We start from the raw sequence: 11,430 nt of genomic DNA on the forward strand, positions 1-11,430 counted from the left end.
GTCTATAATTACCAGGGTCATTTCTATTCCCTTTCTTAAACAGAGGAACAACATTCGCCATTCTCCAGTCCTCTGGCACCATCCCCGTGGACAGCGAGGACCCAAAGATCAAAGCCAAAGGCTCTGCAATCTCATCCCTTGCCTCCCAAAGAATCCTAGGATATATTTCATCAGGCCCAGGGGACTTATCGACCTTCAGTTTATTCAAAACTGCCAGGACATCCTCCCTCCGAACATCTATTTCCTCCAGCCTATTAGCCTGTAACACCTTCTCTTCCTCAAAAACATGGCCCCTCTCCTTGGTGAACACTGAAGAAAAGTATTCATTCATCACCTTGCCTATCTCTACTGATTCCATACACAAGTTCCCACTACTGTCCTTGACTGGCCCTAACCTCACCCTGGTCATTCTTTTATTCCTCACATAAGAGTAAAAAGCCTTGGGGTTTTCCTTGATCCGACCCGCCAAGGACTTCTCATGTCCCCTCCTAGCTCTCCTAAGCCCCTTTTTCAGCTCGTTCCTTGCTAACTTGTAACCCTCAATCGAGTACCGGGAAGGCTTTATAAAAAGACCGTGTCTGGGCTAGAGATCATTCAAGAACAACTTGAAACTGAGAGAAGTGGGGGGTTAGTTGGGATTTCTCCAACTTGAAAGCTTTGATGTAATGGGATGGAGGCCAGTAACTTCCTTTTTATGTTGTCAATGTTTACGCCTCTCTGGAGCATACGTCTGAACTGAAATCATTGCAAAAAATAAATCAAAAGTTCAGAAGCGTCAGATCTTTGAACAAAAAAAGGCAAACGGTATGTTGGCCTTCATAGCGAGAGAATTTGAGTGTAGGAATAGGGTTGTTTTGCTGCAATTGTAAAGGGCATTGGTGAGGCCACGTCTGGAGTATTCAGTACAGTTTTGGCGTCCTTATCTGAGGAAGGATGTCCTTGCTATTGAGGGAGTGCAGTGAAGGTTTACCAGGCTGATTCCTGGGATGGCAAGTCTGTCACATGAGGAGAGACCAAGTCAGTTAGGATTATGTTCACTGGAGTTTAGAAGAGTGAGAAGGGATCTCATAGAAATTTATAAAATTCCAACAGGGGAGATTCAGAATGTTCCCGATGGTGGGGGAGTCCAGAAGTAGGGATCATAGTTTGAGGATAAGGGGTAAACCTTTTAGGACTGAGGTGAGGAGAAATTCCTTCACCCAGAGGGTGGTGAATGTGTGGAATTCACTACCACAGGATGTAGTTGAGACTAAAATGTTCTGTGATTTCAAGAAGAAATTAGATATAGCTCTTGGGGCTAAAGGCATATCGAATTTGATCAGCCACGATAAAAATCAACGGTGGAGTAGTTTTGAAGGGCAGAATGGCCTGCTCTTGCTTCTATGTTTCTATGGAATGAGGCAGCAAATTAATGATTTCCATTTTCTTCCTCCCAGCTTATCGCCAGCGGGGACCTGGTGAAGAGAAGAATCCTGCCCTTCCCCTAGAAGGAACTGGCCCTGTGTACCTGTCTTGCCCAAAGCAATCTTATCATGCTGATTACTCGTGGAGGGTGGAGGGCCAGGTGATGGACTGCTCTTTGAATGAAGATGATTGCCTGCTGTTCATAAGCGACCTGTCTCAAGTCAAAGCCAACGCCTACACCTGTAGTTCAAATGAACGAGGACATGAACAGCTTCACATCTCCTACCTCATTCAAGGCAATGGGTCTCCGATGCATTTGCCCAGATACAGTGTGGCTGTGTATTCTGTTTTGATGACGGTCGCAGCTCTCTTCCTGCACTGAGTTTGCACAAAGATTCAACGGGAATCAAATTGTCCATCGCAGAGAACATTCCGCCCGCCACACCCAGATCTTCCCTTCCCCCACCAGGAAACGAGCCCCATCTCCCATTTCCCATTTTGCTTTGACTTGTGTAAATTATTCCGGATGGAGACAACATGAAGCTTTGCTCCAGGTGCCCTGATCTCGACGTTCAAGCCAATATTCCAGATGAAAGACGGTGACCTTATCACTCTCGAGGGGACATCGGAGTGGCACAGTGGTTAGCACTGCTGCCTCACAGCGCTAGGGACCTGGGTTCAATTCCCGGCTTGGGTCACTGTCTGTGCGGAGTCTGCACGTTCTCCCCGTGTCTGCGTAGGTTTCCTCCGGGTGCTCCGGTTTCCTCCCACAATCTGAAAGACGTGCTGGTTAGGTGCATTGGCCATGCTAAATTCTCCCTCAGTGTAACCCGAACAGGCACCGGAGTGAGGCGACGAGGGTATTTTCACAGTAACTTCATTGCAGTGTTACTGTAAGCCTACTTGTGACTAATAAATAAACTTTACTTTAAAATACATGAGGGGATACAGTTGGAGGATGCACCCATCCGATCCATCCAACTTGGATAGATCCACTTCCCAAAACATGGGCAAAATAATAATTTGGTCTTTTTTTTTGTGTGAATGAGGTAAATTATTAGGTGAATGCAGGAATAAAAGATTAAAATCTGCAATCATTCAAATCTCAACTCTTTATTCTGATGGAGAAGACAAATTTAATCCAAATCTTCATTTTTGCTGCATTCTTGACTCCGTCAGGAGAAATCAGGCTGGTGATTGGTGAAGGATGGCACAGTGGTTAGCACTGCTGCCTCACAGTGCCCGGGACCCGGGTTCGATTCCCAATTTGGGTCACTGTCTGTGCGGAGTTTGCACGTACTCTCCCCGTGTCTGCGTGGGTTTCCTCCGGGTGCTCCAGTTTCCTCCCACAGTCTGAAAGACGTGCTGGTTAGGGTGCATTGGCCATGCTAAATTCTCCCTCAGTGTACCCGAACAGGCGCCGGAGTGTGGCGACTAGGTTTTTTCACAGTAACTTCATTGCAGTGTTAATGTAAGCCTACTTGTGACACTAATAAATAAACTTTAAGACTTTTAAACAGCCCCAGTTAAAATTGAGTCCACAATTCCAATATTGCAATCAAAAGTAGGGGAATCCCCACTTACCCAATAATAATTTCTCAATATTATCTATTTGTAACCCAAACCTTGACTCAATTTGAACCTACAGGATGAGTAATGAGTGTGTGAGCCGGATAGCTCCATTTTCGGTGAGGACTCCGCATCCGCACTGAAATGTGGAAATTGCAAAGTTGCACATAGTTTGAAATTCCTCCGACCAGGAATTAGTGTAAATATGAATAATTTTTAACGAACTGTTGTAAGTTGCGAAAGGAGAAGGAGTTGAGGTAACTCGAAGTTGGAGGGATCGTCCTTCCTTCGGGGAGGATTGTTCTCGATGTTGGAAAAGTCTGATATCGGGCGGAGAAAGTGGTTTTCTGCCCATGTGGTCCGGGACTCGGTGCGAAAAAGAAGGCGGGCAGCGTTTGTGCGATGTATCGCTGGTGGGCAGCCTCTGATTGGCCAGCCAGGCACGCGACTCTGCGCTCGAGTGATCCGGGCGCCATTTTTAAAGGTTGCACCCATCCCACCCAGGACACAGCGAGCTCACCAGGAAGCATTGTTCACCCAGGGGCATCCCCTGGCAGTGCCCTCTCTCCACCCTGCCACTCCCCTCCGAGCTCCCATGAGAGCTCTGCTCGCCTTCTGAGGCCAGTCATACGTTGCGCCATTCTCACCTCACGGTGCTGTGGGCACATTGGCCGGAGATTTATCGCCCTGCCCGCCACGGGAATCAGAGCGGGTGAGGGGCGGAGCGAGGGAAGGCCCGTTGACCTCGGGCGGGATTTTATGGTTTCAGGATGAGCGAGGCCATAAAATCCCGCCCAGTATTCGCCATGGGATGGGGGCAGGTGGGGGTTGGGGAATGATTTCAGCGTATGGGCCGATAGTGATATACAAATATATTGCAAGGAGGTTCCCAACACTGTACAGCATGGAATCGCCACTGAGGGTGAGGGAGGGGCGTGGGCAATCACTTCCGCCAACGTGAATCCCATCGGCGGAATGTTGCGGGAACTTCACTCTCGCATTTCGCTAATGGCGAGATCCTGCGGATGCTGGAACCTGAAACAAAAACAGAAAATGTTGGAAAATCTCAGCAGGTCTGACAGCATCTGTGGGGAGCGAGAATAGAGGCAGTGTTTCGAAGAGGAAATTCACTAGGTTGATTCTGGAGATGAGGGGGTTGGCTTATGAGGAGAGACTGAATGGACTGGGGCTATACTCATTGGAATTTAGAAGAATGATGGGAGATCTTACAGAAACATATAAGATTATGAAGGGAATAGATAAGATAGAAGCAGGGAAGTTATTTCCACTGGCAGGTGAAACTAGAATTAGGGAGCATAGCCTCAAAGTAAGGGGGAGCAGATTTAGGACTGAGTTGAGGAGGAACTTCTTTACCCAAAGGGTTGTGAATGTGTGGAATTCCCTGCCCAGTGAAGCAGTTGAAGCTACCTCATTGAATGTTTTTAAGGCAAGGATAGATAAATTTTTGAACAGTAAAGGAATTAAGGGTTCTGGTGAGCGGGCGGGTAAGTGGAGCTGAGTCCACAAAAAGATCAGCCATGATCTTATTGAATGGCGGAGCAGGCTCGAGGGGCCAGATGCCCTACTCCTGCTCCTAGTTCTTGCGTTCTTATGAACCTGGATGATTCTTTATCAGAACATGAAACTTTGCTTCTATTCTCTCTCCTGACGCTGTCAGGCCTGCTGGGATTTTCCAACATTTTCTGTTTTTGTTTCGCTTTTTGCTGTCGGGGGGGGGGGGGGGGGGGGGTGTGATTTTGTTGAGGGCTGCGGAAGGTCGTGTGACTGAAAGTGAACTCCGTGACGCCTGTTTTGATTTGCGCAATGTCCAGCTGCTCCTGGCTTTGTGATATTTCTTGTAAATGTGAAACAGAGCACAGACCCCAGGGCAGTCTGACACTGCGCAGCTTCCAGCATCAATCAAGGGGGGTCCACAGGACCTGTCACAGGTGGGATCAGGGGTTGTGGGGAAAAGGCAGGAGAATGGGGATGAGAAAAATATCAGCCATGATTGAATGGCGGAGCAGACTGGATGGGCCGAGTGGCCTAATTCCGCCCCTAATTCTTATGGATTGTAAATTGAACGTGGGAAACTTCAGGATCTGAGCAATGAGAGTTGGCTATTCATTGTCAAGATGGTGGTGATAGAAAGCAACAGCTATAGCCGCAATTAAATACATCTAACATCATACTCTTCAATGGCTATTCCACCTACAAGCTTGTAGCTTTGTTATATTTGGCTTGGAGATTGTTCGATGTGCCAATGCTGATGTTGCTTAAGTGTTTTGCAGAAACTGGCCTAGCTCTTACAGGCTGCAAGTACAAATAACAATTGTGTATCAGCGACAGAGCTTGAGTGTAATCATTTTAACTGCAGTATCGAGGCGAACAAGATCCTCCCTGAACTTGCTGACCCACCCAAAAGTCCGACGTGCCACTTCTGAGCGGGTCAAACACACCTCTGAAATTGAGGACAAGTTTCACTTTCTCGGGGCTGCTGTCGGCTATGCGACGCCTACAGCGTCTCCGAGACAATGACGCATCTCAAGGCGCGTCACAATGTTTGACACCAAGCCCACAAGCCAGGTTGTCAATTCCCAAAGTGGCCCCCTGCCTTACTGAATAATCTCACCAAACATCTTACCTGGGCCAACCTTCCTTAAGCAAGATATAAAATCCCTGCACACTAATAAGAATCAAAGAGAGAAAGATTGGTTTGAAATGCTTATTTATGTGCATAATGATGTGATATTTCAGTATTTATTCTGTGATTAATTGCAAAGTTTTTGTTTTTTTTAATATTGTATTGTATTTTCTGATTGTTGGTAGATTGATGTATATTATTGAGCGTGTTCAGGAATCTCCTCCTTGGCATCCAATCGCTGGTGACATTATTGAGATGGCTGCCAAAGAGTTGATGGACTTTGTCACGATCTTGCTGTCTGAGGTGCAGGAAGCTCTAAGACGTTGTCGTACTATTTCTATAGTAAAACCTTGCTGCATGGTCCTTGGGTGCGGGAAGGGGAGGTGGTAGTTGGTGATGGGGGGTGGGGGAGGGGGTAGTGGGTGATGGGTGGGGTGGGGGATAGTGGGTGATGGGTGGGGTGCGGAAGTTATTGCAATTGGGAGAAGACATCTCTTACTCCTTGATGAAATTTCTCCTGACTGAACTTGAAGAGAGGCTGGGGTTATTTTCCTTAGAGCAGAGAAGGCGGCGGGGGGGGGGGGGGGGGAGAAGAGCTGAGGTGTACAGAATTATGAGCGAAATAGAGGGTGGATCGGAAGAAACTTGCCCCCCTTAGTCGAGGGGTCAGTAACCAGGGGGCATAGATTTAATGCAAGGAGCAGGAGATTTGGAGGGGATTTGAGGAAAAACTTTTTCATCCAGAGGGTGGTGGGAATCTGGAAAACAAAGTGAAGGTTGCCACTGTCTCATTGGCTGCTTTTCCCTTTGAGGGGAAGAGCTGACTGGTGGTGATTTAATTTGAGGGTCACTGGACCTCAGGTGAGGGGCAAGGTTGGGAAGGCAGGGATGACCCGCCTGGATAACCTCAGCCGGTACCGGAATTTAACCCACGCTGTTGGCGTCGCTCTGCATCACGATCTAGCCAGCGACCCCCTGGGAAGCTGGCATTCATAGACTGAAAGGGTGGCAGAAGCAAGTGCTGTGAGGCAGCAGTGGCAGGAAACAGTGAGGATTATGGGCGAGTAGGGACGGCACGGTGGCACAGTGGTTAGCACTACAGTCTCACAGTGCCAGGGACCCGGGTTCGATTCCCGGCTCAGGTCACGGTGTGGAGCCTGCACATTCTCCCTGTGTCTGCGTGGGTTTCCTCCGGGTGTTCCAGTTTCCTACCACAGTCCAAAAGACACGCTGGTTAGGGTGCATTGGCCGTGCTAAATTGACCCATAGTGTCCCAAGATGAGTAGGTTAGGTGGGATTAGCCATGGTAAATGTGTGGGGTTACAGGGAGAGGGCCTGGGTAAGATAATCTGTCAGAGTTGGTGCAGACTCGATGGGCCGACTGGCCTCTCCCGCACTGTAGTGATTCTATTCTCTGATTCAATGATAGTCAGAATCATATTCCACTGGGATGTTTAACTCTGAGGTGTCGATTTGTCCGGCAGAGAAAGGATTACTGACTCAATGACAAGGAGATCATGACTGAATTTCCACAGGGAATGCAGCAGGGAACATTCTGTCATGCTGCATTCTGGAAAAGGAGGCAATACCTGTTCCCTTTACCTGCAGAGGATGGAGGATGGATTTACATTAAGCAGTGGTATTAAGGAAAAAAGTTAAGTTACAGATCTGCCATGATCTCACTGGATAGAAGGATAAGCTCAAGAGCCTAACTGGCTCACTTTGGTGAAGTTTGCACGCCATACAAGCTCATTGTTTGTGCATTATCTTTCTAAGCGAGGATGTGATTTGCACTTTAAATAACTGGCAATAAAGCTAACATTTACACTGCAACTAAGTCTGCCTCCATTTGTTCATATGCAACAAAACTAAACTCCAGGAAGTCAAACTTCAAACTTTTTAGCATATGCTAAAACACAAGGCACATGGAAACACCACCAGCTGGACCTCCTAACCACCCACCACCCTGACTTTTTAAAAAATTAATTCATTTGTGGGACATGGGCGTCGCTGGCTGGGCCAGCATTTATTGCCCATCCCTAGCTGCTCAAGGGCAGTTGAGAGTCAACCACATTGCTGTGTCTCTGGAGTCACATGTAGTCCAGACCGGGTAAGGACGGCAGATTTCTTTCCCTAAAGGACATTATTGAACCAGATGGATTTTTCCGACAATCGATAATGATTCCACGGTCATCAGTAGATTCTTAATTCCAGATCATTTTTATTGAATTCTAATTCTACCATCTGCCGTGGTAGGGTTCAAACCCAGGTCCCCAGAACATTAGCTCAGTTTATGGATTGATAGTCTAGTGATTAATACCACAAGGTCATTGCCTCCCACTGTATCATATATCACCGTTCCGTCAGCGTCGCTGGGTCAAAATCCTGGAACTCCCTCCCTAACAGCACTGGGGGTGTACCTACACCACATGGACTGCAACGGTTTAAGAAGGCAGCTTGGCACCACCTCCTCAAGGGCAATTGTGGATGGGCAATAAGTGCTGTGCCTCGCCAGCGATGCCCGCAATCCGTGCATGAATAAAATCAAGAAAAGGAGATGTGGTATTTAACATGTTAACACGCATAAATCTTGGTGCTACCTTTCAGTTCCCATTCTCTATCCTCACAATTTTCAACTTAAAAAAACAGGAAATGATGGACAAGCTCAACAGGTCCAGCAGCCGGAGTGTGCGGTTCCAGAGCTGGGATGTGGCTTTCCCTGGTCGTTTGAAATTCATGGAGTATGGTGGCCTTTTTCTCATTCTCTCCATATAGTTATTAATCTCATTCTACACTTTGTTCGTTAATCCACTTGGAGCTCGCCTGGTGTTCAGGACATTACATTTGGTGTTGAGAATCACTTGGACCATCCAAAAGGAAGAGAATTGTCCACAGGTCCTAGTATGCCTGTTAGTGACATTACAACAGATGAAAGTAAGGCTGCACCAAACTGTCTTGGAATGTTCCAGTAGAACCTGGTGAGCTTATCTGCACTGACACACATTCACAAGTTGAGAGTCAACCCACTGAAATTCAAACGGAAGTTACCTCTGCTGATGGGGCACCAGTTAGTGAATTCTGAAACTCCCAAAGGGATCAAGAGATCCCCGGACTGACTTTCCTTATAAGAGGCTGTGTTTGAGTTCCATTTCATACAGTCATAGAATCCCTACAGTGCAAAAGGAGGCCATTCAGCCCATTGAGTCTGCACCAATCACAATCCCACCCAGGCCCTATTCCTGTAACCCTACATATTTACCCCGCTAACCCCCTGACACTAGGGTCAATTTAGCATCGCCAATCAACCTAACCCGCACATCTTTGGACTGTGGGAGGAAACCGGAGCACCCGGAGGAAACCCACGCAGACACGGGGAGAATGTGCAAACTCCACACGGACAGTGACCGGAGGCTGGAATTGAACCCGGTTCCCTGGCGCTGTAGGGTTACAGTGCTAACCATGCCGCCCCAATTATTTGTCATATAATATTGCAAATAGTCCAATTGCTATTGAAGCGTGTTAGTCTGGAACTTGAAGGGAGAGATGTGGTAGCCTGCCCTTTCAGGAGCGAATTCTCCATGGGTCATCTTGACCAAGTGTTTCCTCCTATGGGGCAATCTGGAACAAGAGGTCACAGGTATAGGTTGAGAGGCGGTAGATTTAAAACTGCGATGCGGAGGAACTACTTCTCGCAGAGGGTGGTGAATTTGTGGAACTCGCTGCCCCAGAGCGCGGTGGAGTCTGAATCATTGAAAATAGGGTTCAAAAATCATTAAAAAATCATTCAAAGGTAGGGTTCTGAAGAATGTGGAGGAACAGAGAGATCTTGGGGTTCATATCCATAGATCTCTGAAGGTTGCCACTCGAGTGGATAGAGCCGTGAAGAAGGCCTATAGTTTGTTGGCGTTCATTAACAGGGGGTTTGAGTTTAAGAGCCGTGGGGTTATGCTGCAACTGTACAGGACCTTGGTGAGACCACATTTGGAATATTGTGTGCAGTTCTGGTCACCTCACTATAAGAAGGATGTGGAAGCGCTGGAAAGAGTGCAGAGGAGATTTACCAGGATGCTGCCTGGTTTGGAGGGTAGGTCTTATGAGGAAAGGTTGAGTGAACTTGGGCTTTTCTCTTTGGAGCGGAGGAGGTTGAGAGGAGACTTGATAGAGGTTTATAAGATGATGAGGGGGATAGATAGAGTGAACGTTCAAAGACTATTTCCTCGGGTGGATGGAGTGGTAACTAGGGGGCATAACTAAAGGGTTCAAAGTGAGGAGGCGTGGGATAGAGGGAAAGTTGGCCGATTGGATAGGTAACTGGCTGTCTGATCGAAGTCAGAGGGTGGTGGTGGATGGAAAATTTTCGCATTGGAGGCAGGTTGCTAGTGGAGTGCCACAGGGATCAGTGCTTGGTCCTCTGCTCTTTGTGATTTTTATTAATGACTTAGAGGAGGGGGCTGAAGGATGGATCAGTAAATTTGCTGATGACACCAAGATTGGTGGAGTAGTGGATGAGGTGGAGGGCTGTTGTAGGCTGCAAAGAGACATAGATAGGATGCAAAGCTGGGCTGAAAAATGGCAAATGGAGTTTAACCCTGATAAATGTGAGGTGATTCATTTTGGTAGGACTAATTTAAATGTGGATTACAGGGTCAAAGGTAGGGTTCTGAAGACTGTGGAGGAACAGAGAGATCTTGGGGTTCATATCCACAGATCTCTAAAGGTTGCCACTCAAGTGGATAGAGCTGTGAAGAAGGCCTATAGTGTGTTAGCTTTTATTAACAGGGGGTTGGAGTTTAAGAGCCATGGGTTCAGCTGCAACTATACAGGACCTTGGTGAGACCACATTTGGAATATTGTGTGCAGTTCTGGTCACCTCACTATAAGAAGGATGTGGAAGTGCTGGAAAGAGTGCAGAGGAGATTTACCAGGATGCTGCCTGGTTTGGAGGGTAGGTCTTATGAGGAAAGGTTGAGGGAACTTGGGCTTTTCTCTTTGGAGCGGAGGAGGTTGAGAGGAGACTTGATAGAGGTTTATAAGATGATGAGGGGGATAGATAGAGTGAACATTCAAAGACTATTTCCTCGGGTGAATGGAGTGGTAACTAGGGGGCATAGCTATAGGGTTCATGGTGGGAGATATAGGAAGGATGTCTGAGGTAGGTTTTTTACTCAGAGAGTGGTTGGGGTGTGGAATGGACTGCCTGCAGGGATAGTGGAGTCAGAAACTTTAGGACCATTTAAGAAGCTATTGGATAGGCACATGGAGTACTTCGGGATGATAGGGAGGAAATAGCTTGAACTGGGTTTCAGACAAAGCTCGGCACAACAACGTGGGCTGAAGGGCCTGTTCTGTGCTGTACTTTCTATGTTCTATTAAATGGTTTCAGGAAAGAGACATATATTTCTAATAAAAAAAAGGTTAAAGGGATATGGGGAACAGGTGGGGAGGTGGATTTGAGACCAGGGAGAGATCAGCCATGACCTTATTGGATGGTGGAGCAGGCCCGAGGGGCTACATTTGCCAACTTCTGCTCCTAATTTCCTTTGTCATGTGACCCAGTTGACCAAGCGGGCTGGAGCATTCAGTTCCAGAGTTGGAGAGCTGGTGTCCCTGGTTGTTAGGAGTCTGGAGTCGTAACCTTTTCTCATTCTCTATAGTAAGTCATTTAATCTCAATAAGCTGTTTATTTGTTGATCTACTTGATGGCCGCCTGTTGTTCAAGATAGTACAAGTTTGATGTTCATAAGATACGCAAACCTCACTCTGTGTGGTCTGATAAATCTTGCGCTGAGGGAATACTTGTAAGAAATGCTAAG

At 47.2% G+C, this 11,430-nt stretch overlaps 1 protein-coding gene across 2 annotated transcripts in view; it reads left to right on the top strand.

Moving 5' to 3' along the window:
- Nucleotides 1-7,442, top strand: part of LOC144480578 (semaphorin-7A-like) — a 65,196-nt gene extending 57,754 nt beyond the window's left edge. For both annotated transcript variants that reach the window (XM_078200183.1, XM_078200182.1), the window contains exon 14: nt 1,437-7,442. In XM_078200183.1, the coding sequence (XP_078056309.1) occupies nt 1,437-1,786 (350 nt within the window). In that variant the 3' untranslated portion in view covers nt 1,787-7,442. The remainder of the gene's footprint in view (nt 1-1,436) is intronic.
- The last annotated feature ends 3,988 nt before the right edge of the window (nt 7,443-11,430 follow it).

The sequence above is a fragment of the Mustelus asterias genome, chromosome 29, assembly GCF_964213995.1.
Source record: "Mustelus asterias chromosome 29, sMusAst1.hap1.1, whole genome shotgun sequence".
Lineage (NCBI taxonomy): Eukaryota > Metazoa > Chordata > Chondrichthyes > Carcharhiniformes > Triakidae > Mustelus > Mustelus asterias.